General features: G+C 54.6%; 2 protein-coding genes across 6 annotated transcripts; one reads left to right on the top strand and one right to left on the bottom strand.

Moving 5' to 3' along the window:
* On the bottom strand, positions 1 to 2,810 carry LOC133228425 (uncharacterized). The gene is made up of 3 exons (XM_061383853.1): positions 2,734 to 2,810; positions 2,479 to 2,682; positions 1 to 1,738 (listed from the first exon to the last, which is right to left on the bottom strand). The coding sequence occupies exons 1-3, from the start codon at positions 2,808 to 2,810 to the stop codon at positions 1,678 to 1,680; spliced, it is 342 nt and encodes a 113-aa protein (XP_061239837.1). The 3' UTR covers positions 1 to 1,677.
* Positions 2,806 to 27,941, top strand: MSI1 (musashi RNA binding protein 1). Of its 5 annotated transcripts, none has more exons than XM_061385035.1 (15): positions 2,806 to 2,977; positions 3,146 to 3,186; positions 3,755 to 3,836; positions 3,935 to 4,019; positions 6,931 to 6,972; positions 8,745 to 8,837; positions 12,425 to 12,473; positions 13,631 to 13,713; positions 14,276 to 14,393; positions 17,485 to 17,565; positions 18,751 to 18,807; positions 23,576 to 23,644; positions 24,461 to 24,648; positions 25,109 to 25,172; positions 26,113 to 27,941. In XM_061385035.1, exons 1-14 carry the CDS (start codon positions 2,919 to 2,921, stop codon positions 25,148 to 25,150), a joined length of 1,089 nt encoding a protein of 362 aa, XP_061241019.1. In that variant the 5' UTR covers positions 2,806 to 2,918; the 3' UTR covers positions 25,151 to 25,172; positions 26,113 to 27,941. The 5 variants fall into 5 exon arrangements, with proteins under 5 accessions (XP_061241019.1, XP_061241024.1, XP_061241023.1 ...); XM_061385038.1 differs by having other exon boundaries at positions 2,822 to 2,977; positions 24,494 to 24,648; XM_061385037.1 differs by lacking the exon at positions 26,113 to 27,941 and adding an exon at positions 25,534 to 26,097 and having other exon boundaries at positions 2,822 to 2,977.

Genomic DNA, 27,941 nt, shown 5'->3' with positions numbered 1-27,941 from the left:
TTTTATTTATCTATTTATTTATTGTCTGATTCCTGTCTCTAATAAGCAAGTTTCGCCAAGGTAGCTGCTAGGAATATAGCACCTAAGACAGTGTCTGGTAGGTAGCAGGTGTCAGTAAGTATTTGTGGAATGAATGAATGTGCCAAGTTTTATCTTGGTACTTGGGTGGAATGTCATTGGCCCACTGTATTTCTCAAGAGGATTTTTTTTTAAAGTATAAACCAATTTATGCTTTAATTTTCTGAGTGGTTTTTCAGGGTGTGTCATACTAGAGAGAAAGAACTGGAACCGAATCCTCTAATCTCCTAATTCTGGGTCTGGCCCAGTTGCTCTAAAGATCATTTTTTCCTTAATGCCGCTGAGATCTTCATTTTACTATGAGGACCATCCATTTACAGCTACACTGTCCTATGAAGGCTACCGTTCGAAGGACTCCTTGCCCCTACTGTGAAAGTGGAAGGAAGCAATGAGACTGAGATGAACCTGCAGTGGGAGGGGACTTCTGTAAATTCACCCCACACGTGACAGGTAGTGACAACAAGTAGACGCTTGTTTCTTCCTCTGAGGTCCTGCACAAGGAGGATAATAAATGGATCTTCTCTCACCTGGCTTGGCTGGCTCTGCACAAATGATCCTTACCCATCTCCCACCCTCCAACAGCTAGTACCCAACAGCGCTAGCACCAAAATCAATGCTCATGGGTGCTTGGGGCTCCCTCCTTCTATCTCCCCATTGGCCCCATTTTACACACGGGAAACCTGAAATTTAGCCCTAGGAATGGTCAGTTCCCTAACACTGGAGATGCACCCTGCTGACCCCTATCCATGTCTCTTCCAATACATACCTGATATTCCAGTTTGTATTAAGATGGTGAGAAATACCATGTGTGGGGGCACCCCCCCACCCCCAGTCTGGGGGTGTCTGAGAAATTGTGGAACCAGTCAGACGATAAAAACAGGAAAAAGCAAGTTTGTTTCTAGTGTTATGCACACAGGGTGGCAGGATATACCTGCTGAGTGTTCCCAGAAAGTCCCCAAGGAAACCATTAACTTGAGTCTCTCACGTTCTTCTACCAGAGGTGGCTGGGGTGGGGGGCGGGGAAAGTATACTCAGAGGAGGGGGATGGGCATACTTCCAGAGGTCAGGTTTATGTTGCCCAGAGCTCCTGCACACATTAATAAAAAGTGGTTGACTTGAGGGTGGAGGTCAAGGTGAGCAAGGGGCTTGTCAGCGAGGATTGTCACCGGGTTAGGGACAGTGGACTGAAGGAGGGGGGTGAGAAAAGGAGTGGAGGTGAGTTTGGTGGAGGGGGGCTTGTGTGGCGCTGAGACTGCCAACCCCCACCCCAGCAGGGTTGGGGATTTGGGGAGGAGTGGCTGCTTAGCCTCCTGCTTTGACCCTTTCTTGAGTGGTTTCTGCCAGGGAATTGACAAGAGCCTGTGGATTTGGAGAGATGGGGTAGGGAGAGTGGCCTGAATCTGCCCGCGATTCAGGGTGGACTAGCCGGGCTAAGGGAAGGCACTTAAGGGGTGGGCGAGATGGCTCCCAAGAGCCGAGGGCAAAGGCACTAGAGGGTCTCAGAGACCCAGAAGATGGGGATGTGGGGAGAAGGAAGACGGGAAGGCGTTTGCCTCCATGGGGATCCCTTTAAATTGAGACGGACCTAGAGAAGTATCTTCAAACACACTGGGCAGGCATCTTAGGTTCTTCCAGTCCGATGGGGGTGGGGTTTAGAACTCTGCAAAAAAAAGGGGGGGGCGGTCATTCAAAGAGGAAGGTGCACAGCTGAGCCAACGGGTTCCTAAACTGGAAGCGGGGTGCGGGGGGCCCTCTGGAGGCGCTGACCTTTTCCCCAGCCTCCATAGGGACTGGGCGGTGAGCCTTCTGGGACCTGCTTTCCCGAATCTAGACAGAAGTTCGAGCAGGGCTGACCAGAGTTAGCCGGGGAGTGAGGCAAACGGTGGCGATTCCTCACATTGGGGAGGTGGGGGCAGTGGGCAACCGGCAAACCAAGAACGCGAGCTCAGAGCAGGAGGGTTTCCTCAAAATGACTATAGAGTCCACGGCTGTGGATGCAAGAAGGGGTTGGGGGTGAGGGGACCCGAGAAGGAGTCTCAGAAAGGGTCGAGGAAAACTAACACGGTTTCTACTGAGGTGCTGATGGAGGCTCCCCGCTCGGGACGCTATGCACCGAGAGGGTTCCCTGAACTGGACTTGGGGGAGGTGGGGCGGTATGGGACACTGGGAGTGGACCGAGGGCAGCCGAGGGGGAACTCTAAATTAGGTTTAGCGGGAATTGGGGGCTCGGAGGGCGATTCTCGCTCCGACTGGGGGAATGGAGGGATCCTCACCAGTTGGAACGTGCGGGCACTGGGGGGCTATCTCCCACCCAACCCAGGGAGATTGGGGATTTCTTAGATTCTAGATACCGGGGAACTGAAAGGGAGGACTAGGGATGGGGATCCGGAACCGAGCTACCTTGAAGGCACCGGGAAGCGCTTCATTCCGGGAGGGCGTTCCCGCGGCCCGGCCCCCGTGCCGGGGTGGGTGGGGGGTGCGGCCGCGCCCAGGTCCCGGCCCGCCTCGGGTTTCGAGGGGGTCTCTCTCGCCCTCGGGGACCCGGGAGCCCGGCGGGAGCGAGGTCCGGGCGCCGCCGCCTCCGCGAGCGCCCGGGCGGGCGGGCTGGCGAGCGCTGGGCTTTATGCTCGCAGGGCGGCGGGGGGAGGAGCCGGCAGGTCGGCCCCCGGCGGGCCCTCCCCTCGGCCGTCCCCGCCCGCCCGCCCGAGCGGGGTCGGGGGAGGGGGCAGCATGGCCTGTCCGTCCGGCCCCCTTCGCCGCGCTCCTCATCTGCCCCGCGCCGAGCGCTGCCGCCGCCGCCGCCGCCGCCGCTCCGCTGCCCGCGCCGCCCGCGGCTCCCGATGGAGACTGACGCGCCCCAGCCCGGCCTCGCCTCCCCGGACTCGCCGCACGACCCCTGGTACGTCCCGGCCCGGCCCGGCCCGGCCTCGCTGGCCCGCGCCCGCCCCGGCCCCGCCAACATGGCCGATCCGGGTCGGGCCGGGCCTCCCCGGGGCCCGGGCCCGCGCCCCCTGCGCCCGGGCGCCCGGCGCTCACGCGGGCCCTTTGTGTCTCTCCTCCTCCGCAGCAAGATGTTCATCGGGGGACTCAGTTGGCAGACTACGCAGGGTGAGCGAGCCCGGGAGCGCCCGCCGGCCCGGCGGGGCACCCGGGACCCCCCGGCGCCCCGGAACCGGACACCCCAGCCCAGCCCTGCGCCCCGCTGACCCCGGGCGCCCCTGCGCCGTTTCGCGCCCCGCCCGGGGACCCCGAGAGCGCAGGGCGATCGACAAGCGCGCACGGCCCAGCGGGTGGAGGGGAGGAGATGAGGGGTTCAGGGGGCATCGGGGGTGGGGGGTGGGCTGGGCCCCGGGGACCCGCCGGCGGCAGCGCCAACTCCGCTCGCACCTGCGGCTCAAACTTTTGTGAGGCGGCTCCCGGAGCGGCGGGAACCCGGCCGGAGCCGTCCCCCCTCCAGCCCTGCTCGGCCCTCGGTTTCCTGGGGCCCCCGTGGGCGCCAGGAGGCTCCAGGGGAGCCGGGTGAAGACCTGGGGTGGGGGGGAAGCGCCGGAGAACGTGCAGGCTGCCGGGCGCGGGGGCGGCCGGACCGCGCCGGGGTCACTGGGGGCAAAGGACGGGGGAAGGGGGGAAGGGCGCAGGGGCGCGGGCTGGTCCGAAGGCGGGTGTGTGGTTACAGAAGGGCTGCGCGAATACTTCGGCCAGTTCGGGGAGGTGAAGGAGTGTCTGGTGATGCGGGACCCCCTGACCAAGAGATCCAGGTGAGCCCCTCACCCCCTCCTCCGGCTCCCGGCTCGCCCCGCTCCGCCGCCACTCTCTGCCTTGTAACCATCTGCCTCTCCCTCACTACGGCGCGCAGGGGTTTCGGCTTCGTCACTTTCATGGACCAGGCGGGGGTGGATAAAGTCCTGGCGCAGTCGCGGCACGAGCTCGACTCCAAAACAGTGAGTGGCCCTCGGGGCTTCGGGGGTCTTTTGGGAGAGGGAGGTCGCTGGAGGAGAGGGGCAGGACTCTGTCCGGGGTTGTGGGCGGGGGGGCGGGGGGGGGTGGGGGCAGTTGGATGGGATCCCGGGAGAAAGGAGGGAGTTTGCCGAGTAGAAGGGCTGCCACGCTCTGAAACTTTGTCAGTCGAGTTGAGGGGATACGGAGCTGCAAAATCCCAAGCCTGCTAATTGATGTTACATCCCCACCCCACCCCAGTCCCTCCAGGACCGGGGAGGGACGGTGAAGCTGCCTCCCCCTCCCTGCACATACTAATCTTGATGCCTCAGAGAGGAGCTTGGGGTGGGGCTAGGTCCCTCCCCTAGCCCAAATGGGGTGAGTCAGGGCTGCAGTGACCCACCCGTGGCTTCTCTGAACTCTAACTAGTACTTGGCTCCCCCCCCACCACCACTACCCCATTCCAGACCAATGGCAAAGCATTATTGAATCCCCCCTCCTTCCTCCCCCCCTCCCCTGACTTTTGGTCAATGAGCTCCTGGCTTTGTGTGGAAGATGTGAACCTGCTTTGCCCGTGGAGGAATTTATGAGGAGGGCCCTAGCTTGCCTGGAAACAACTCTTGCCGGCTGGGTCTGGGGAGAAGCCGCTGGCTGGGCATTCAGACTCTGGGAACACTTTGCTGCTGTCCCGCCGCTCCCCAGTGTCTTGGGCCCTGCAGGGGGCGCTGGCCCAGGCCCCGGCTAGAGGGGAGAGGGGAGAGGAGAAAACCGAGGAAGGGCTCCTCTGTGATGGGGTGACTGTCTGCCAGGGACAGTGCGATCTCTCTCCACACTCCCCCACTCTCCTCCAGCGCTGGGCCTCCCTGCTTGGGTCAGTCACTGGCTCCTGCTTACCTGCAACAATAGCTGGTTGTGCCCAAGAATTTGTTAAACTACCGCCTGTCCCCAGCTCCTGTTATCTCTGCCCAGTGGCTCCCACTCTTGCCCGCGGTAATGAGCCAATGAGGCCAGGCCTCAACTTTGCCGGCCCTGAAAGGATCTTCTTGGCGCAGACCAAGTGACCCAAGCTGGGAATGGAGAGACAGTGGCCTATTGTTTTTGGTGATTATCTGCCATCAAGCTGCCTGTTCTCCTACCATCCCCTGTCCTCAGAATGCACTGATGGCTTCTGCGGCACTCAGGAAGCCGAGATGTTGGGACTGGGGTTGGAGCTGGGGGGGCAGGGGCATGGACGATGGACAAGAGGAAGAGAGAGGGGAGGAAGGAGCAAGAGATAGGCATCCTTCTGAGATGCGGAACTTTGCAAAGGGCAGGGGCTTTGTGTTTGGCGTTCTCCAGCCTGGGAAAGGGGTGGGGGTGGAAGGGAGGCTTATTGTGGGGAGTCTATTTTGGGTTCTGACTTTCACCTTTTATTTACTTGTTGGGTTTTATGTTGCCAGCTGTGAGTCAGAGTGGAGGTAGGGTGTGTCAGCGACTGGTTGTGCGTGGGTCTGTGGGCCGTGGCTTAGGTACCATCTCCCCATCAGTGTCTGCGCAGGGGGACTGTCAGAGGTGTGTTCTGGTGGCCTTCAGGAGCAATAGAAGGATGAACATGTCCATTGAGATACAAAATCGGTGGGCAGCTATAATTATCCCTGGAGCCCCATGGGATTTGGGGAGAGAGGAAGCATTGCCCAGTGTGGAGTTTGGAGGTTCCTTCTCTGTGGGTAGATTCCAGTGGGGGAAACAGGAGGGCTGTTCCCTGGCTCGTGCCATTCAGGCAGTGAGGAGACAGAGTCTGTTGCCTAGAACTAGGCTGAGTTGTGAACGGAAGGAGCTGTGGGGAAAGACAGATGTTGCCTGCGATTGGCTGGTGAACTTCTGAGTGGTGTCCACCCACGTGAGTGGCAAGAAACTCTGAAATGACTGGGCCTCAGAGGTCCTGTGTTGATCACAGTATCTCGAGCTCTGCCTTTTGATGTTTGTTAGTATGAATATAGTACCTGGGAGTACCCAGGTGCATCTTGCTTTTTCCCCTTTGGTTGTTCACGGCCAAGGGCAAAGGTGGCCCGCTGGTAATAGCACCTTTGTTTGTGCAAAGAAGGGCAGTTCACAAAGGAACGCTTTCACCTGCGTTATCTCATTTGATTCCATGCAGCTGCCTCTGGGAAAAGTGGGTGCTCTTGTCCCCACTTTGCAGATGAGGGAACTGAGGCTCAGAGAGGTCAGGCAAGTTGCTAAGATCACAGACTTGGCCAGGAGCGCAAAGTTTCTGAGTCCAGATCCCGTGCTCTTGCATGTCACCAAAGCCTGTGCTCTGTTTCACCCCAAGCCAACCTGTACTACCAGGGAACTGTTTGCTTGCACCATCAGGAAGGACTGTTAGATGGCGGTGGTATTGGGAAAACAGAATGGAGTCTACCCTTGTGGTTTACGAACTCTTATCTCAAAGCCTTTTGCAGGCAAAGATTGTTTCCATTCCCAAGGCTCCCGTAATCTGGATTGCCTGCCTCACCTGGACAGGTATCTCTCAGGCAGGAAGGGCTTCAATATACCTGGTGCCGGAAGGAATAAGTCTCTGCTTACTTTTTTTCTGGTTTTTGCTGAGGGCTAGACAAGTGCTTTGTAAGCATTACCTCAAATAATCTTCAGAGGACCCTTTGACGTGGATGTCAGTATTGGGTCCATTTTGCGGGTGAGCTCAAGCCTAAGGCTCAGAGAGGTTAAGTCATTTGTGCACGATCTCACAACTGGGAAGCAGTGTTAAGTGGGATTTGAGCCCAACAGCCCAGCTCTAACCATTACATCTTCCTGCCAGAGGCCACGGTGGTTTCTGTCACTTCTGTGTCACCTCTGTGTCCTGGGATGAGAGTGGTCCTCAGATCTTCAGGCTGTGTTTAATAACCAAGGCTCCTCTACCTCTGTCTTCTCTTTCAGATTGATCCCAAGGTGGCCTTTCCTCGGCGAGCACAGCCTAAGGTAGGTATGTCTGTGTCTGGGAGCAGCTTTGTACCACCAGTAGAGATTTTCCCATCTTTCTCTTCTATGGAAGAGGCTTCTGGGTGGAGTGCTAATGGCATGGCATGGGGTGGGAGGAGGGAGGATTCTTGATGTCCTTGCTCTCTGGATTGCAGAGATGATGCATTTTTCCATCTGTGCTCTGGGGTGGACTAGGGAGAGGGGGCTGCGTGTGTTGAGAAAAAGAGGAACCCCTCAGGGGATTCATTGCCCTGTATTTGAAGTCAGTACACTTTGGATTCTGGGCTTCCTTAGTGGCTCAGAGGGTAAAGAATCTGCCTGCAATGCGTGGAACACAGAGATGTGGGTTCAATCCCTGGGTCAGGAAGATCCCCTGGAGCGGGGCATGGCAACCCACTCCAATATTCTTGTCTGGAGAATCCCCATGGACAGAGGAGCCTGGTGGGCCACGGTCCATAGGGTTGCACAGAGTTGGACACAGCTGAAGTGCCAGCATGCATGCATGCAAACTTTGGACTCTAATTCTGTGACTTTGGAGATCACAACTTCTGTGCCCGCACCTCTTGGGTGGGAGGCACTCAAATACAGCCCAGACTTACCCGCTGAAGCTGAACTAGAGACAGGTCAGGGAGCTACCTCTGACCCCCGGTGCCCCGCCTCCCCAGCTCCCCTCACCTCTGGGATGAGGTACGTTGGGCTTGCAGAGAGGGAAGGGATCCTGGCATCTGTTACCTGTTATCTTTCAACTTGGGTGACTGTGGCTGCCTTCCTAAGTGTTCTTTGTCCCTGATGCTCTGGCAAATTTTTCTGGGTGCCCGCAAAACAGCTCTCTGAGCAGTGGAGCCATACAGAACTCAAAACTTTTGGTGCAGCACAGGGGCCTAACAGTGGTATTCCAGTTCCCAGGGCACCTAGCTACATCTTAGTTTTTAAGCAGTTGAAAACAGGAGACAGGCGGTGGGCTGACTGCAGTCCTGGGAGCAGGACCCCTGCGTCGGCTGATGTCATGTGTCCCGGGACTAGGTCCCTCTCCAGGAGATCTCAGTTTCCCCCTTTGCAAGGGCTTGGTGGAAATTGGTAGCTTTAGGATTCTGAGTCATGGCGCCTAGCTCTGGCCACAGTGAAAGGAGAGGGGCAGGGGAGACAGGAAAAGGGCATCCCTGCCAGGGTCCAGCAGAGGGCCTGAAAGCAATTATAGACCAGGTATTGGAAGGAAGCCGCACCAGGGAGCACATGGTCGGAATTGGGTTAATTCCATTAAGCAGTTTGGTGACAGAAGGTGCTTTAGTGCTAGGATGGGGCTGGGAATTGCCGTGGATTAGCCATGCGCTCCTGGGGTAATTAGGACCATGTGTTCTTCCTAAAACAGGGCTGGGGCCACGGGGCTGCCAGAGGTTGGGTTGGGAAGAGGTTGATGAGGAAAATGTCGGTGTTAAGTTCAGGGGGACCCTGGGATGGGCCTTGGCCTCTTCTAGGAGTGGCTGGTGGGGTCTTCGGGGTACGGCTGTAGGTCTGGGTCACTGAGCCAGCCACCCGCTTCCTGACACAGACCCAGGGAGCGAGCCAGGGTGTGGGGTGTACAGCTGCCTGCGACAGGCCCAGAGGTGGGAGTCCAAGGGGGGAGCTTGGGGTGGTGGTGGGGGGAGTCTTCTGAGTAGCTAGGGCCACAGAGAGCTAGTCAGCTGGCACCGCGGCAGGAGGGCTGGAGCCCCCGCTGGTGGCGGTAGGCCACAGGACTCAGATGCCCACTTTCTCATTCCCTCCCCGAACAGATGGTGACTCGAACGAAGAAGATCTTTGTTGGGGGCCTATCAGTAAACACCACGGTGGAGGATGTGAAGCAGTATTTTGAGCAGTTCGGGAAGGTGGGTCCTAACTAGGGAGTGCTGGCTGGGGGTTAGGGCCGGGGGGAGGGGGGCCGGGCACAGGGTATGAAAGCCCTGTGGAATTTTGGTCGGGTAGCAAGCACGAAGTCCAGCCAGGTCATTCCAATTCCTGCAAGAGTCGCAAAGGGGGCTGGGTCCTTTTGTGGGTGAGGCTGGGCCAAACCCAGCGTTCAGGCTCCTGGCCTATCTGTGGGCTTCAGACTGTGGACGCGTCCCCAGGGAGGGAAGCCACACAGTAGCTATCCCTGTTGTCGCCCTTCTCCTGCTTATCTTCCTTCTCCTGAGGGAGGCTGTTCTCCCGAAGCCAGTTCAATCCAGTCACCCCCTTGGCCTCCTGGGAGTCTGCACCTGTCCAGTCCACAGGGTGGTTGTACCTTCCCCCACTCCTTCCTGCTAAGGATGATAACGAGGCAATAAATATGACTCCCAGTTGTACTCAGAACCCTGCTTGTGCAGGTAGGAGCTGGGGTGGGGGTGGTGGTGCAGATCTCTTAGCTTATTGGGGAGGGGCTGCAGAGACCACCCCAAATTCCTGATCAGTCCCAGAGAACTGGTTCTCAGCTCTGTGGTGCTTGGAACTTAAATTTCTGGGCCATTTAGTTCGTGCAGAAGCAATGTAGTGACATCAGACAATAGCGTGTCCCGCCTTCCCCAGAAAGGGGAGCGTGTGAACATCAAGGTGCCATGGAGAGATGGCTAGGAGGGGACCAAGTTTTACTTAAGCCTCAGGGTGAAGTAGAGATTTCTGTGCTGAGTGCTGGGGTCCCTATGTTTTTCAGACGTGAAACAGGCTGCCGGCTGGGTCTCACCTTCTCATCAAGGCCCTTTCGGTTCCCTATATTAGGCGCAGGGCACAGGAGAACCGTGGCTTGGGAATGGGACGTGAGCTGGTGACTGGGTGGGTTTCCAGCCCCCTGCCTCTAGGGTAGAAGGGGAGCGGGTGGGAGGTCCCCTGGCCAGCGTATGCTGGCGATGCCGGGGCCAGAGGCCTAGGCTCAAGGCGCCTCCGCAGGACCCGGGTACCGGATCCAGGGCAGGTCGGCGGCCTGGGCCCCAGAGGGAAGGGCGCTCCTGGGAAGCAGCAGGCCCCGCTCGGGCTCCGGTGGGGTGTCTTTGTGTCTGAGCGCCGAGCATTAGAGCTCGCACTAATCTGATCCAGCAGCTGTGATTGGAGGCCGCCTGCCCCCGGGGCCGGCGTTGCCATGGCAACCGGGCCCCAGGAGAAGCCGTCAGCGGCCGCGTCTTTTGTTCGGGCCTAAATCGGCGTTGGCATGTGAAACCGGCCCGGGGAGGCCAGGGGGAGCCGGAGAATAGGCTGCCAGGGAGCGAGGGGGACAGCCGGGAATGCCAAGGGCCCCGCGGCGGGGGGCCCCCCGCCCGGATCGAGGGGCCGCCGCCGAGGGGGGAACAATGGTCAGCCGCCATGGCTGCCACTCAGGCTTAGCGGCCGCCGAACTTGGCGGCTCCCACTGGTCAGCAGGCCTCGGCCGCCTCCCCCCCCCCCCCGCCCGAGCCCCCCTGCCCCCGGGTTCCCATGGAGACCAAAGCCTATTAAGGACACTGGGCTGGGAGCCTCCCTCCCCTCTGCTGGCCCCAGGAGGGGACGCCAGTGGGGGGGTCCCCTGGACCCCCAACCACTTTTCCTTGCTCTGTGCCCTGGCCTCAACCCCCCTTGCCCACTCCGGGTCTGTCCAGCCAAGGCCTAGGTTGAAGGGTGGGGGTTGGCCAGGGCTGGTGGAGCCAGAGGGGTTGGTTGGAGGAAGGGCGGTGGATTTGGGCTGAATCAGGAACCCAGCGGCGGGATAGGGAAGGAGGGTGTGGCTGGATTCATCTATTCATTTGTTCAAAAAATAATCAGGGAGCACAAGTCCCGTGATGGATAGGGTGGTCATGACCGACCTGGCACTGCCTTCATGGAGCCTTCAAAGCCAGTGGTGTCCAGTCGTTTACTCTCTAGCTTCGCGAGTCTGCCCCATGTGACTGTGGGCAAGCCCCTCTCTAATAAAGGTAATAATAATAATAACAGCTGCTATTTATTAAGCACTTACTCTATCCCGGGTGCTGTGAGTTAGGAGTGTTGCATGCAGATCTCCTTTAACACCTCCCTATAAGACACAGCTAACGCCCCATTTGACAGATAACGGACTTGAATCATAGAGACCTAAAGCTGCTGGCCAAGGTTACTTTCCAGCTCCAGCCGGTCCTACTCAAAGCCTATGCTTTTATCACAAGCCCCCCCTTTCCGGGTTTCTCTTTTCTCTGTGCCAAATATGAAGTGTCCATCCAGTTTGGATGGCTGAGCTGACTTGGGACTCAGAATGGGCCCATAAGGATAGGAGCAAGGGTGACACCGAGCTGTGCGGCCCTAGGTCAGGTGCCTCTTTGGGCGGAGAGATGTCATTTTCTCCTGAGATTCTCCAGGGACCCCGCTGCCTCCTGACTTACTGGTGTGAGGGGATTCTGGTTCTCCTTGGGGAAAGTCAGGGGCCCAATTGCTGCTTGGTGCCTAAGAGCTGGAGGACCACCCAGCTCAGGGGCCGCCCTTTCCACTTCAACAAGGCAGATGACAGCCTGGAAAGAGAGCAAAGGCGAGTGGGGAAGAGGCTGTGCCCCAAGGCCTCAGGAAGTTTTCCTGATCCCTTGGGTGTCTGACCATTTGGGGGAGGGTCAGCAGCTGGAGTGGGAGGTGGAACGGGGAGAGGCAGTGTCAGAGGCAGCCCTTGATTTCCACCCAGGATGAATCCGACCTTAGCTTAACCCCGTGAGACAGCTGACATTGGCTGAAGAATTAAGAGGGCAAGGAGGAAGCAGCAGATGTAGAGGGAAGCTGAGACTGCGGAAGGGAAGAGAAGGCCTGTGGCTGTCCGTGCATCCAAGGGGATGCCTTGAGGGAGCAGCAAGAAGAGAAGACTTGGGGTCCAAGGGATGGGGGATAATGCAGAACCTCCCCCTTCCTCCACCCTTCTCCCCTCCCCCGTCAGTGGGAGGCCAGCAGCCCAAGCACTGAACTCTACTTGCTTTAATTACAGCCTCTAGCAAAAAGGAAACCTCAATTAAAGGAAAAGATCTGTAGGAGGAGAGGGGAGTTGGGTCTGACTGGAGTAGCTGCTGGCCTCCTGGCCTTTTGCAAGTGGGAAAGAGCCTTTCACTTCCCCATCTCCTATCTTACTCCTCTATTTTCTCCTCTAACACCCACCGTCTGTCTCCTCCTACTCCTCCCAGGCTTGATCTGGGATGTGCTGTGTGACCCTGGACAGGTGACTTTACCTCTCTGAGCCCATTTCCTCATCGACAGAATGAGGCTTTTACCATGCAAGGAGAAGATGGTGGGGCAAAGTGCCAGGCATATAGCAGGTGCTTAATATTTACAGGAGAATCTGGTGGTTGAACGGGGATGCTATGGTAGCCAGTTGGGGTTGCAGATGGAATGCTGTCCCCCACCCAGGAAGCAGGTTGAAGATAAAGCCTGGACCGGGCAGGAGGGGAGTGGGTGTCGGAGCCCTCGCTCCTGGGTTGCGTTGGAGACCCTTGGGTCTGGTGGGTCCTCCATGGGAGCTCTGTTTTAGGTGGATGATGCCATGCTGATGTTTGACAAAACCACCAACCGGCACCGAGGTGAGTGTGGCCCCTCCCCCTTCCTAGGCCGGGCTGGGGGGCCTGTGGTCAGCCAGGGGGCTACAGGTCACAGCTGCCCTTTCATCTCGCCTCCTGACATCCTATCCCCGAGGATCTGCATCCTCTCCCGGGCCTGGCCTTACAGAAGGCTTTTGTCCCGCCGTTTCCTGTGCTAGAAACTTGCCGAATTGCAGACACCCGAGAGGAGAGGAACGGAGGAGTGGACCTCTCCTCCCCCTGCAACTGAGCCCTCCGCCCCCGCCCCAGCCGGTGTCTGCTGGGCTTACCTTGTCCCTGGTAACCAGAGCTGAGGCCCGGCCACCCCAGGGTCAGGCTGACTCTACAGTCTGCTCCTGCCACTGGCCCCCTTGCCCCACCCCTGGGCCGAGCCCAGCCCCCTTGCCCCTGGATCTGTGAGCATCTGGGCCACCGGGTGCGCACTGCCTGCTTGTTTTTTTCCCAAGGGCCTTGCCTTCTGAGAAATACCATTCCAGCCCCTGGGGCACACCCAGGAGGAGGCACGGTTGTTTCTCCAGTGCCTTCAGAGCTTTGGGCCTTTTAGCCTGTTTGGGGAATGGGGTATGTGCTGGTGTGTGTGTGTGTATGTGTTTGTATCTATGCATGTGAGGGTATTTGATATGAACAGTTGTGTAGACCTACATGTCAGGGTAACTCATATGCACACAGGGGCCTTTATGCCTTTGTGAGCACTAGTTAGAGTGTCTCTGTGATGTATGGGTACCTAGGGGTGTGTGTGTGTGTGTGTGTATCTGTATACAAAAATATACTTTGTCCATGTTCATGTACGTTTTTAAAAGTATTTGTGTGTGTATTTTAAAAGTATTTCTATTTCTCTCTCTGGAAAGCATCTGAGGAAGAGAAAAGGCATGTTGAATGTGATATGTGTCACAGCCCTGCCTCTTTCTAATTTGCTATGTGATCTTGGGCCAGTCACTTCACTGAGCCTTGGTTTTCACGTCTATGATTTGGGAACTGAAATCCTGTCTCATCACGTAATTGAGAGGTTGCCAGGGTGCGGGTGAAGCCTCTCATTAGTTCTTAGACACTTGCCTGTAAGAAGGGAGTGGTGCTCTTGGTATGACTCGGGGCTGGGTTTTGACCAGGAGCCCGGTTCTGACCTTGCCTTTGCCCTCCAGGGTTCGGCTTTGTCACGTTTGAGAGTGAGGACATCGTGGAGAAAGTGTGTGAAATCCACTTCCACGAAATCAACAACAAAATGGTGAGCAGGTGGACTTCCCTAGCAGTGCAGTGGTTAGGACTCTGTGCTCCCACTGCAAGGGGCACAGGTTCAGTCCCTGGTTGGGAACGTTGTGCATGATGTGCAGAGGGAGACCGGGTCTCTAGCCTGAGTCAGTCAGGGAATGCTTGGAGGTTCTGGAGGCAGTCAGAGAGGCCTCACAGTCCGTGGGCCAGAGCCAGTTTTTTCACCCCCCTGAAAGTGTGGACAGGAACATGGCAGTTAGAAAGCACAGCTGGTGGGCTCAGAGGGACTTGGACTGAAATCCTTATTCCACCACTTCCTAGTCTAGTCATTGGACAGATGACTTCCCCTCTCTGAGCCTCAGTTCCCTTGTCTGTAAAACGAGAGTGTCAGTAGTACCTCCATCCACTTCAGGGCCGGTGTAAGCATTTGATGAACCACTGCATGCTCAACCCATCTCTAGCACATTGCGATCACGCCAAAAATAGTAACTATGAAATGAACAAGAGGCCTGCCAGGGAATAGGAGGGTCCACGACCCTGGGTCTATAGGAGGGACTGACTGCCGGATCTCATTGCAGGTGGAATGTAAGAAAGCTCAGCCAAAAGAGGTGATGTCACCGACGGGCTCGGCCCGGGGGAGGTCTCGAGTCATGCCCTACGGGATGGACGCCTTCATGCTGGGCATCGGCATGCTGGGTATGTGCTAGGCCTGCACCTGTGGCTTCTTCCTGCCCAGAAGTGCACCTGGGGCTACCAGGAGCTGTGTGGGTTTTGCCTTTCCTCTGTGGTCTGCCCTCCTGTCTGGGAAGACAGTGCCCAGGGTGTGTGGACCAAGGATCTCAGGGCTGGCAGTCCTAACCAAGGTGGGTGATTTGGTTGTGGGGTGCTGCCCTCTGGTGGTGACCGAAAAAAATGGTCCAGTTGCTCCTTATTAATTGGTCCTTCTGTCCATCCCACTGTTCAATTTGTTTGTCCACTCATCCATCCAGTAAGTAGTTATTGAGCAACTATAAATGCCAGGCCCTGTGCCAAGAATTACAGCAGTGACTTTCCTTGGAGCTTTATGGTCTGGCAGAAAAAAACAAATGAGTCCCTGGTGGCTCAGTGGTAAAGAATCTACCTGCCAATGCAGGAGACACGGGTTCCATCCTTGAGTCAGGAAGATTCCCTGGAGAAGGAAATGGCAACCCACTCCAGTGTACTTGCTTGGAAAATCCCTGGACAGCGGAGCCATGGGGTCGCAAAAGAGTCGGACACAACTTAGTGACTAACAACAAAAACATACTAGGTTTCGGATGGAGAAGCGTAGGGAGCATGGTCACAGTGAAACTGACCAAGACTTGGAGACGCTAGGATAGACGTGACATTTAAGCTGAGTCTGAGGGTTGAGTAGGAGCTAAGTCATGGGAGGGCAAGGAGCAGGGGAGGGCAAAAACGGTCAGGCAGATGGAACAGCATTTACAGACGCACATGCCTTTGGGAAGGGAGAGAGAAGCCTGTTTCTTCTTGTTTGTTCGACTAATATTTATTGAGCAGCTTCTGAGAAATAGGACCTGCCTTCATTGTAATTCCCATCAAGTGAGAGACAAGATTAAACAGACCGTGTCACCACAGACTGACTGCAGGCTGTGGGAGGCCCGAGGAGGCACCTAAATCGACCTGGGGGTTGGGGAAGCTCCCTGGGGAGGGGGGTCAAGGTCACCAAGAGCCTTGGAAGATGAACAGGAGTCAGCAGTGCTTGGGGCCCTTGACCAAGGGTGAAAAATCTGAGCTGGGACCCCAAGAAGGTCACAGTCTTCCTGGAGAGACAAGCTGTATATACACAGAAAGAGAACACTAACAAGGGGGTCTTTATGCTGGAGATGGGGGAGGGGTGCCCTGAGGACTCAGAGAAGGGGGTACAGCAGGGCTAGAGGGTCAGGAATGGGATCACAGAGAGAGGGGTGAGGAGCACACCCACCAAGTGGAACATTGTCTGCGCCTAAAGTTTTGTTTTTGTTTTTTGACTTTTTATTTGGAAGTAACTTTATATTTTCAGAAGAATTGGAAAAATAAAGTAGTATTACCAAAAAATCCGTATACCCTTTACCAGATTCACCTGTTTTTTTTTTTTTTAAGATTTTTTTCTAATGTGGATCATTTTAAAATCTTCATTGAATTTGCTACAGTATTGCTTCTTTTTTAATGTTTCGGTTTTTTGCTTGAGAGGCATGTGAGATATTAGACTTGGTTGGGGGACAACCAAGGATTGAACTCTTAATCCCTTTGGAAGGTGATGTCTTAACCAGTGGACCACCAGAGAAGTCCCCAGATTCACTTATTGTTAACATCAGACCCTATTTGCTTTTCTCATTTCCTCTATAAGTGTATGTGTGTATATATATACACACACACACATATGTGTACACACACACATATATGATATGCTTATGATTTTTCTCTAAATCATTTGAGGGTAAATTACTTAAGTGTGTATTTCCCAAGATTAGGGGTGTGCTTTCATGAAACATTGTAATTATCAACTTCATATATTTATATTGATAAAATATTTTAATCTAGTCTACTATTTTCTGATTTTATCAGTTGATCCAATACTGTTCTTTATAGCTATTTCTGTCCTCCAGAACAAGATCCACCAGAATCAGTTTTTGAATTTAGTTGTTCTGTTTCTTTAGCGTCCTTTGGAACTTTGAGAAAATTTTCTTTTCAAAACAATTTATTAGCTGGTTTTACCCCTTTTAAGAAGTGTGGGAGGGGCCTTCCCTGGCAGTGCAGTGGTTAAGACTCAGTGCTTCCACTGCAGTGGGTATGGGTTTGATCTCTGGTTGGGGAACTAAGATCCCACATGTGCTTGTCGAAGCCCCCCCCCAACAAAAAAAAAGTGAGGGTGGGGGAGAGAAAAGAACACCTCTAACCAATAGAGAATATTGGTTAAGAGACTTGGAGCCAGTCAGATCTGATTTTGAATCCCAATTATACCATTATTACTCACTATGTGATCTTTCTTTCAAAGCTGCAAATATCTGTTATATACATACTAACTAGTAGGCACTGTGCTGGTGATGGAGAGACAGAAATAAAAGATGGGAAAGACAGAAAATCAGCTCTTGAAGAAATCCTGGGATAAGTTCAGATACTGGTCATCAGTGCTATGAAAGGAAAAAACCAGGGTGACATGATAAATATTGAAAGGAAAAACCAGGGAGAGTCACATGATAAATACTGTTGTAACTGATGAGAGAGAGGTCTTTTGTGGGATCACTTCTCTGAGGAGGTGACATTTGAGCTGCCTCTTGCACAATGAGAAGGACATAGTCATGTGAAAACCTGAGGAAGAATGTTCCAGGCAGAGGAATTATCATGTGCAAAGGCCCTGGAGTGGGAAGGAGCTTGTGAATTTGAAAAACAGCATGGAGGCCAGTGTGGCCATAGCAGAGTGAGAGAGGGGAGGGGCAGGGTGTAGATGAGGAGAGGATAGAGGCAGGAGCCAGAGCACGAAGAACCTTGATAAGGGTTTGGATTATTCTCAGCTAGTGTCACCTCACTGAGCCTCAGTTTCTCTACCTATAAAATGAGGCTCCTAACTGTGCCACTTGGGATTCTTATGAGGGTTAAGGAGAGAGCAAAGTGTGCAGTGGGCTTTGTATAGGGTTTGGCATGCAGATGGTATGTATGTGGTAAATGTGATTATTATTCATGATACAAAGTGGGGAGGGGAATTCGTGATACATCCTCCCCCACAGTGCTGTAGATAAAGCATCTGACACTGGTCCCCTTGCCTTATCAGGTTACCCTGGTTTCCAAGCCACGACCTATGCCAGCCGGAGTTATACAGGCCTCGCCCCCGGCTACACCTACCAGTTCCCCGGTAAGTCCTGCCCAATGTCCCTCTGCTGCCAGCATGTCCCCGGTTCCCAGGCAGTCTGACTCCTCAGGGCAGTGTTCAGGGGGTGGTGCATGGCTGGGGGAGGTCTGGCTGCTGGAGGTTAGGAAGGAAGGGCATGTCTGAGGAAGGAGTGCCTCTCCCCACCCAGCCCCCCCTCCCCTCCCGAGAAGCTGGGGGTGGGGCTCCCTGTGTGGCCCTGCATGACACCCCTCCCTCCCAGGATGACCTCTGCCAGTCTCTTGCCTTTACTCCCTACCCGCCTCCAGGGTTGCCACTTCCACCAAAAGGGCATCAGGCTTGTGGTGGGGAGTCCCCCCTGAGGGCCAGCGTTGGCTGTGTCCTTATGGAGTCACCTATAATGACCATGTGCTACAGTGAGCTCCTTCCAAGGCAGATGAGACCTTTTGAGACCCTGAATGCTGAAAAGCAATTTAAAACCACGATGATCACCACCCTCATTTGCAATTCAAAATAAAAACAACACTAGCCCTTCCCATATGTGGCAAGAAGCCCAACAAAGTTCTGAGCCTTTCCCATGATGACTATTCAATGTTTTTTTTTAATATCAAATATCATATTTTTGCAAGGCTCTTGTTTGTTTTTTCATCTTATTTCTCTGGAGGGGTCCCCTAAGCCCTTGCACCTTGGGCTGTCCAGCTATGACTCCTCTGTGCCCATGACGCTGACTAGTCCTGACAGTGATCTCCGGGGGAGGCGGGATGAGCCTGATTTTCTAGGTGAGGAAACGGGCTCAGAGGGGAAAAGTGACTGCAAAGATGACTCATCTAGAAGGCGGCAGAGCTGCTCTAGGGTCATTGCTTGCCTGCCCCCAAAATAGAACAAAAAGATGGATTCTGGGAGATGTTTTAGTGCCTTCAGACCTTTTAAGAAAAACACCAGGGACAGAAGCTCCACCATCTCCCAGTGCCCGGGGTGTAGGTGGCAACTCTGCCCACTTGTTCCTTCCTTGTTGGTCTCGCCTCTCTGTGTCTTTGTCTCCTTCCCCACCCTGGCCTGCTGGCGACCATGCTCTCCCAATCCCCAGCTCTCGGGTCCTGTGCATGGCCTGTCCCCCCATCAAGTGTCCCGTGGGTGCCTTCGTCCTCCCTGGGCCACGCACGAGGGGCCTCTCTGCATCTTCCTAAGCTGTTTTACGTTTCATTTTAGAATTCCGTGTAGAGCGGACCCCTCTCCCGAGCGCCCCAGTCCTCCCCGAGCTTACAGGTCAGTCGCTCGGATTTCGTACACCTCACAGGCCACATGGGGGAGAAAGAGAATGACCCAGGGACCGACCCCGGGAAAGCTAGGGGGACCCTGTTCTGCCCTCCAGTCCTCCGGCGGTGCAGCAGCCTCGGGCACTGGCCAGTCTGCGTAGCTACATGGTCCTTAAGGGTAAGGCACAGGGCCAAGGCCAGCAGATGGAGGCGAAATCACTCATTCATCCATTTGATAAATATTTATCTAGCGCCTCCCGTATGCCAGGCACCGTGTAGGCGCTGGGATCCAGCGGTGAACCAGCCAGGGTCTCAAACTCAGAGAGGAGTGGGCGGGGTGGGGACGTCCTACACGGTGGAGGGCGTGGCTCCAGTGGTGGGCGTAGCTTCTTTCGGCCCCAGTCAGGACACGGTGGAGGGCGTGGCTCCGGCGGTGGGCGTGGCTCCGCTCTGCCTCTGCCAGGAGGCAACGTAGAAACCCGATATGTTCAGATCCCATTTTTCCAAGAGAAGCCAGAAACCCGGCTTTCACTTTCAAGTGAATTTTTAAGTTATTTTCAAATATTAGCAACGATTTTCAAATTTTTTAAGTTCCCTGAGGACCAAACGAAACCTATTTGAGGGCCGAACCCAGCCCATTTGCAACTTGTAGGCAAGTAGGGTGATGTGTGCGGCCATCCTGGGCCATTTCTCCAGGTGGAGTTTTCACCTGGGCCTGTCAGCTCAGCTCTGGAGCTGGGGCCGGGGCGGAGGCCCACGGCAAGGGGCAAGGGGCGGATGCAGATGAGGTGAGCTGCAACGGGTTTCTCTGTTCAACCTGCTTCTCCCCTCACCCCACCCCCAGACTCCTTCCCCCAACCTAGCCGCGTGTGGAAGACACAGCGTGGATGCTGCTTTAGATGAGACCTTCCTTCCAAGGGGTGCCCAGAGGGCCCCCAAAATGGGGGAGGGGAAAGAGGCACCTGGGGTGAAGGAAGGGGAGGGAGTCCTGGCGGTGGGGGTGATAGAGGATCTTCCCTGAGCAGAGTGAGTTGAGGGGCAGATGGGGGTCTTTCCTACTCATCTCAGAATTCGTATTGAGGGCCTACTGTGTGAGACAGACAGCCAAGACCTGGAGGCAAAGAAGGAACCAGACAGCAGGCTCTCATCTGCAGAACTTGTGCTCTAGAGAAAGAGATAAATACTTATTATATAAATGAGTAATGCTTTACTGTTGTGATGAGAGCATGCTGGTTTTGCTTTCAGGAAATGCCTAACTGGGCCCCAAACCAGACCTCAGGGCCCAACCCTGCCCTTAAAGAACTGAGGGAAGGAGTAGCCCCTCTGCAGACATTTTGGCCTGGGGAGGCAGTGGGTTCGAGGCTGAGCAGTTCTTGGAGGTCTGGTGTCTGAACTTTTCCCTCACCTTCAAAAGACGACAGTATTTCCTTGTGCATTTAATCAATATTTTTGTTGTGCCAAATGCTGTTCTAGGTGGTGGGGATTCAGTAGGGAGTGAGACAGACAAATTCCCTGCCCTCCTGGAGTTGACAGTCTAGTGGAGGGAGACAGGAATAAACAAGTAAATCAAGATACTTGCACCGGGTGAGAGGTTCCACAAGGAAAATAAAACAAGGAGATGTGCTAAGGTGCTCGGGTCAGGACAAGGGGCTGCCTTAGTAGGGGTAGTTAGGGAAGGCTTCTCAAAGGAGGTTATGTCTTAAGAAGGTGCCAGCACTCTAAAGATCTTAGGCAAATCGTCTCCCAACTGTGCAAGCATGCTGTCCTAGATTTTCATCTCCTGGTCCAACAACCTACCCAAGAATTTTCACGAGGATTTTTTTTCCAGAGTCCCTCACCCCACTTCCAGTTCCAGTTCAAGGCTAGGGTACTAAAACAGCCCCCAGGGGCGCATCTTTGAATGGGAGACGCTGGCTCTGGATGAGAGTGTGGCCTCTCAGGGTTGCAGTGGCAGAGCCAAGCAGTAGGGGGTGCTCACCCCCAGCCGGAGGCAGCTCCAGGCTCATGACAACCCATCATTAAAGCACGGATCCCTCCTAGTTATATTTCTTCTAGTTCAGTTCAGTTCAGTCATTCAGTCGTGTCCAACTCTTTGGGACCCCATGGACTGGAGTACACCAGGATTCCCTGTCCATCACCAACTCTAGGAACTTACTCAAACTCATGTCCATTGAGTCGGTGATGCCATCCAACCATCTCATCCTCTGTCGTCCCCTTCTTCTCCCTCCTTCAATCTTTCCCAGCATCAGGGTCTTTTCAAATGAGTCAGTTCTTCCCATCAGGTGGCCAAAGTATTGGAGTTTTAGTTTCAGCATCAGTTCTTCCAGTGAATATTCAGGACTGATTTCCTTTAGGATTGACTGGTTTGATCTTGCAGTCCAAGGGACTCTCAAGAGTCTTCTCCAACAACACAGTTCAAAAGCATCAATTCTTTGGCACTCAGCTTTTTCTATAGCCTAACTCTCACATCCATACATGACTACTGGAAAAACCATAGCTTTGACTAGATGGACCTTTGTTGGCAAAGTAACATCTCTGCTTTTTAATATGCTGTCTAGGTTGGTCATAGCTTTTCTTCCAAGGAACAAGCGTCTTTTAATTTCATGGCTGCAGTCACCATCTGCAGTGATTTTGGAGCCCCCGAAAAATTCTCTCACCTGATTCCATTGTTTCCCCATCTATTTGCCATGAAGTGATAGGACCAGATGCCATGATCTAAGTTTTCTTAATGTTGAGTTTTAAGCCAACTTTTTCACTCTCCTCTTTCACTTTCATCAAGAGGCTTTTTAGTTCTTTGCTTTCTTCCCTAAGGGTGGTGTCATCTGCGTATCTGATGTTATTGATATTTCTCCAGGCAGTCTTGATTCCAGCTTGTGCTTGGATCCAGCCCGGCATTCGCATGATGTACTCTGCATATAAGTTAAATAAGCAGGGTGACAATATACAGCCTTGACGTACTCCTTTCCCGATTTGGAACCAGTCTGTTGTTCCATGTCCAGTTCTAACTGTTGCTTCTTGACCTGCAAACAGATTTCTCAGGAGGCAGGTAAGGTGGTCTGGTATTCCCATCTCTTGAAGAATTTTTCACAGTTTGTTGTGATCCACACAGTCAAAAGCTTTGATGTAGTCAATAAAGCAGAAGTAGATGTTTTTCTGGAACTCTCTAGCTTTTTCGATGATCCAGCGGATGTTGGCAATTTGACCTCTGGTTCCTCTGCCTTTTCTAAATCCAGCTTGAACATCTGGAAGTTCATGGTTCATGTACTGTTGAAGCCTGGCAGGGGGAGAATTTTGAGCATTACTTTGCTAGTGTGTGAGATGAGTGCAGTTGTGTGGTAGTGTGAACAGTCTATGGCATTGCCTTTCTTTGGGATTGGAATGAAAACTGACCTTTCTGTGGCCACTGCTGAGTTTTCCAAATTTGCTGGCATATTGAGTGCAGCACTTTCACAGCATCATCTTTTAGGATTTGAAATAGCTCCACTGGAATTCCATCACCTCCACTAGTTTTGTTCATAATGATGCTTCCTAAGGCCTTCACTTCGCATTCCAGGATGTCTGGCTCTAGGTGAGTCATCACACCATTGTGGTTATCTGGGTCATGAAGATCTTTTTTGTATAGTTGTCCTGTGTATTCTTGCCACCTCTTCTTAATATCTTCTGCTTCTGTTAGGTCCATACCATTTCTGTCCTTTATTGTGCCCATCTTTGCATGGAATGTTCCCTTGGTATCTCTAACTTTCTTGAAGAGATATCTAGTCTTTCTCGTTCTATTGTTTCCTCTATTTCTTTGCACTGATCACTGAGGAAGGCTTTCTTATCTCTCCTAGCTATTCTTTGGGACTCTGCATTCAAATGGGTGTATCTTTCCTTTTCTGCTTTGCCTTTTGCTTCTCTTCTTTTCTCAGCTATTTACTTATAAGGCTTCCTCAGACAACTATTTTGCCTTTTTGCATTTCTTTTTCTTGCGGATGGTCTTGATCACTGCTATTCCTTAAACACCTGCTGTGTACAAGGCAGGGTGCTAGGCGCTGTAGAGGTGGGGGGGTGGGGTAGACAGCAAACTAGGGAATAGCCAGATCCCTGTGTTTGAAGAGAGGGTCAGAGAAAAGGGGATGAGGAGACCTGGGGAAGGGAGTGGTCATTTCTTCCTGGGTGATGGTCAGGGGTGCTGAGCCAGGAGGAGGGGCACGAGGGGAGCCAGCCAGGGAGCAGAAAGAGCAAAATGGGGTTGTCGAAGCTTCAGCCCGATCTTTTGGTGGGGGGAGTGGGGGTGCGGGGAAGGCGAGAATGCACTTCTTGGTCCGTTGGTCCTTGGAGCGACAGGCCCGGTTTTTGGTGCCTGTGTCAGTCAGTCACTGGCTCCAGTTGACTTGGACTGGAAAGAGGGATGTATCTCTCGATAGCCCTGGGCCGAGTAGCCCCCCGGTTCGGCCAAGGGCCCTCCCTGGCGATGGCAGCAGTGGGTAGTATTCAGGGCAGCTCAGGGGGTGCCCCGCCCCCATCTCACCCCCCATGAGATGTGGCTTGTGCACCCCCCGCCCCCACCATGACATTTGGGTCGTGCACATGTGTCCCTCAAGTCCAGGTTGAAGCTGAGGCCCAGCTGATCCCTGGGAGGCCATCCTCTCTCCTCCCTTTCTCCAAGGGAGCTTTTTTCTGCCTGACCCCGGGGCTGTGCTTGAACCCTCTGAGGTGGGGTATGGCCAGAGAGGCTCTGCCTGCACCCCCGCTGCCCCTCAGCCATCACACTGAAGTGCCCACACCTTTCCTTCCAGCCATTCCCCTCACCGCTTATGGACCCATGGCGGCAGCGGCAGCAGCAGCGGCCGTGGTTCGAGGGACAGGTGAGGCCATCTGGGGTACAGGGGGCGAGGGGGATGGGGGACAGAGAAGTCTAGAGGGGAGGGGAGGTGGCCATGGCCACCCCTTTTCAGAGGGACTCACTTATTCATTCACTCAAGGACTATGAACTGAGCATCTGCCAGGCCTGCCAGGAAGGAGACAGGTGTGGTCTCTGCCCTCCAGAGCTTGCAGGCTGGTGGGGTGGCAGGTGTTAAAAAGGCGATCCCATGCTACAGCCCCAGCAGGAGAAGTCAGGTGTCAGAGAGGGGCCTCTCAGGAAGGGCTGCCAGGAGGTTGCCCCTCTTAACTTCCGATCTGAAGGCAAAGAGGAGGAAAGGTATTCCCAGCAGAGGGACGAGCAGGTGCCAAGGCTTGGAGGCCAGTTAGCATGGGTGGAGTGGAGGAGTGAGGAGTAGAGACAAGGAACCAGATTCTAGGGAAACACCAAACATTTTAAATAGCAGAGTGATGATCATTTTAGACAGCACAGGCAGCTGCAGGGTGGGGACAGGTGGGAAGGGCTCCACAAGGGTGGGGCAGTCAGTAAGGAGCCTGCTGAGCCATGGCACCAGAGATAAGGGGGGCCCTGGGCTGAGGCTGGTGGGGGTGGACGGACTCTGGGCAATCTCCAGGCAGTGGTCCCACAACACTCTGCTGGATGTGGGGATGAGGCCGAGGTGGAGGGGTCAAGGTTGGGGGAGGGGTCAAGGTCCGGGGAAGGGTCAAGGTCTGGGGAGGGGGTGGGATGGGTTGGGGGGTGTTGCTGCGGGGTCACAGTGGGCGCTGGGGCTATCACTGTCTTCTTTCTGGGTTGCCAGGCTCTCACCCCTGGACGATGGCTCCCCCTCCAGGTTCGACTCCCAGCCGCACAGGGGGCTTCCTGGGGACCACCAGCCCCGGCCCCATGGCCGAGCTCTACGGAGCAGCCAATCAGGACTCGGGGGTCAGCAGTTACATCAGCGCTGCCAGCCCCGCCCCCAGCACTGGCTTCGGCCACAGTCTTGGGGTGAGTGGCCCCCAGACCTGGAGGCCCCAGAAGTTGAAGGAAGGAGAGGCCTTGTCTATCTTTTGAGGGAGGGGGAGAAGAGAGGCAAGAGATAATGGATGGGAGACCCGGGATCAGTGAGAGTTATCATTCACTGGTTCAGTGGGCATTTAATGATCGCCCTCTGTATGCCAGGCATTGGGTGGGCTCTGGGAATACTGTGCAAATGAGGCTCAGCATCTCTGCCTGTGTGGAGGCTAGATTCTATCTCAGGGGTGCCCTGCTTTTAACCAGGGTGCTGGTAATCTGCAGATTCTCAGGCCCTACCCTGGATAATCTACCCTAACAGAAAGTAGGGGTGATACGGGCAGGGCTAGAGAAGGTCTGTGCCTTACCTGAGGCTCCTGTGGAAGAGAGGAGGAGCCCCTGGGCTTTCTCTGCCACCCCCAGGAATCTAGGAGTCAAATCCTTTTCTTTCCAGGGCCCCTTGATTGCCACAGCTTTCACCAATGGGTACCACTGAAGCAGGAAACAGGTGGCAGGAGGTGAGGAGGTGGGCTGGGGCTTTGGGGTGTGGGTGGCACCTGGGAGGCTAGCGCTGAGCCACACAGTCTGGGACATAGACTTTCATGGAGCCCACAGCCCCAGTGGAGAGACAGACCTGTATCCCAACAATGATCAAAGACCCGGAGAAGCTACTCAAACTGCTCCAGAAAGGATGTAAATGATAGCCACCATAAGGCAGCACGTGCCGCTTCTCAGGCAAAGATTTTTTTTTAAGACTGTTGGGGCTCCGCTGTGATGAGGGAGGAGAGGAACCTGTGCAAATCGGCTCAGGTTTTTCAAAGGGCAGGGTTTATCTGGACTAAGCATTTCATGCCCATAACACAGCAATTCTACTTCTAGGCATTTATTTTTATAACTGAAATGCCCATCAACAGGAGAGCGGTTAAATAGACTGCATGCATGCACTGGAATATCCAACAGGTGAAACAGGATACTGTCCACATATCTACATATACAGAGAGCCAGGGGGAGGGGAAGACACACAGCCATCATGCTGTGTACAGTGGGGCGCTCTGTGTCCCAGCGACACTTCCTTTGTTTGTCCATTTGTGCATTCCAACAACTATTCATTGAGCATTTGTTTCAGGAGGGGGGTGGTAGAAGACCAAGAAGGCTCGCCTCTCTCTACAGACAAAAAAACAAGTGAGCAATTGAGATCATTCTAAATTGCACGTGAGAGGTCTGCCTGCTTCAGGGGTTCAGAGCGCAGCCCCTGATAAGGTGACATTGGAGCAAATCCAGCCATCCAGAAATCTAGGGAAAGAGGGTTCCAGACAGGGAGTAGGAGATGCGAAATATATGCGCAAAGCTTGCCTAGGAAGGGATTAGGGAAAGAGGCCTTAGGCACGAGGAGACGTGGGTTCTGCGAGTCGCAGAGAGGCGTGGGGCAGGACCCCCTAACCCGCTGCTGTGTTCCAGCGCCCTGGCCTGCAGCTGACTGAGGACCACGAGTGAGCCAGCGAGGGGGCGGGGACACCTCAGCCGCAGCCGCCGCCCCCTCCCCCGCAGCGACTCGGACCGCTACTGCCTGCCCCCTACTCCCTGGGCCCCCCGGCCCCTGCCCTGCTGCCCCCCCACCTCACCCCCGGACATCCATGTCTGGCTCCCCTACTAACCTCCTCCTCTTCCGCCCCCAGCCCTTTCCCCCACCTCCCCTGTCCTACCTGCTTTTATTTATTTTGGATTAGCCGGTTGCCCCCTCCCCATGCCCACCGTCTCCCCCCCCACCCCGCCCCGTTCTCCTCTCTGCGCCCCACCACGTCGGGTCTGCGCCCCTCTCCCCGCCGCGCCCCCATAGGACCCCCCCACCCAGAAGGCTTTTGTATTTGTGCATAGCTAGAGTGAGGGCGGAGGGGGCCTGCTACAGGCCACAGCCACAACCCTGGTTTTTTTATTCTGATTTTTCCTTCCTTTTCTCTTTCCTTTTTGTTTTGTTTTGTTCTGTTTTTTAAAGAAACCGTTTTTTAAACTATTTCTAGGTTTGTGAATGTGAAGCCCCAGGCCGCAGGGGGCAAGGGGCCAGGTGCCCCCCCACCAGCTGAGAACAAAATGTCTGTGTGGGTGTGGGCCCCTGGCCAGCTCCCTCCAGCCCTGGAGAGGAGGACAGGCTGAGGAGGCCAGGCCGAGCCCCTGGAACCATCCCGTCCTGTATCATATATGTAAATACTGCGAGGTGAAGCCCCCACCCGTCTTTAAGACCCCTTGGGGGCGAGGGCGTTGCCTCACCCCACCCCGCGTTTCTGTACCTCCCTCTCAGACACCGTTACTGTAAGCTTGCAGGCCTCAACTGTGGCCAAGGCAGGCCCCGCTCTCTCAGGCCCTATGGGGTCAAAGGCCTTGGGCCCGTTCACCCCAAAAAAAAACCCAGTGTGGGGGCGAGGGAAGAGAAGGGCTCGCCCGGAGCCACTGCTGGAAAGGAATTAACTCTCCAAAGGTCACCCCCCACCCCCCCACCCCCTACCTGGTCAGGCCTTCATGGTTTCTGCCCTGAGCCCCCCATGAGTGGGCATTGGGGGTGGGCACTTTGGGAAGGGGCGGACCCCAGGGGAAAGCAAAGGGCTTCTCAGGGAACCCCCACATTCTCTTACTGAAGTTCCCCACCAGGATGGTCCCGTGGCCAGAGCCCCGAGTCCCTGGGCCCTCTTCAAAGGAAAAAGAGGCTCAGGTCATGACTTCATGAACAGCGAGTGACCAGGCTGGTGTGGCGGGGTGGAGCCCCCCACCCACCCACTGCCTGCCCGTGTCCTCTCCCCCACGTCTGGGGCTGGGAACCTAAGCTCCCTTCCCCATCATAGTCCCCTCCCCTGAAAACCCCCTTTGGAGAGTTAATTGTCTGTGTGAGGTGCTTAACCTATTAGCCCTGAGAACACAAAGCAATAATCTTTGTTACTGAGATGCGCGGCTGTTCGTGGTTTTTTTTTTTTTTAATGTTTCCTAATAAAAGAGAAGCTGCATTTTATTGGTTTTTATTTTTAATTTTCTACACACTTGAGCTGAGTCTTGAGAGACTTAGCTTTCCTCTCCTCCCCTCCCTGTGATCCCCCCACCCCACTGGGCCCACCCATGGGCTCAGGGCCTTGGAATTCCGTTTTCTGATTTGTTTGGGAAATTTTTTTAAAAAGATGTTACACGGTGTTTTGAAGCCAGCAAGTTACCACCCTCCGGTGTCTCTTTTCTCCACATCTGTAACTTCTTTTTCCAGGTTTTATTTTCAGTTTTGAATTCCTAATAAATTATTTGAAAACGGG

Source organism: Bos javanicus, chromosome 17, assembly GCF_032452875.1.
Source record: "Bos javanicus breed banteng chromosome 17, ARS-OSU_banteng_1.0, whole genome shotgun sequence".
In the NCBI taxonomy this organism is placed as follows: Eukaryota; Metazoa; Chordata; class Mammalia; order Artiodactyla; family Bovidae; genus Bos; species Bos javanicus.
This window is presented reverse-complemented; position numbering and strand designations above follow the sequence as displayed.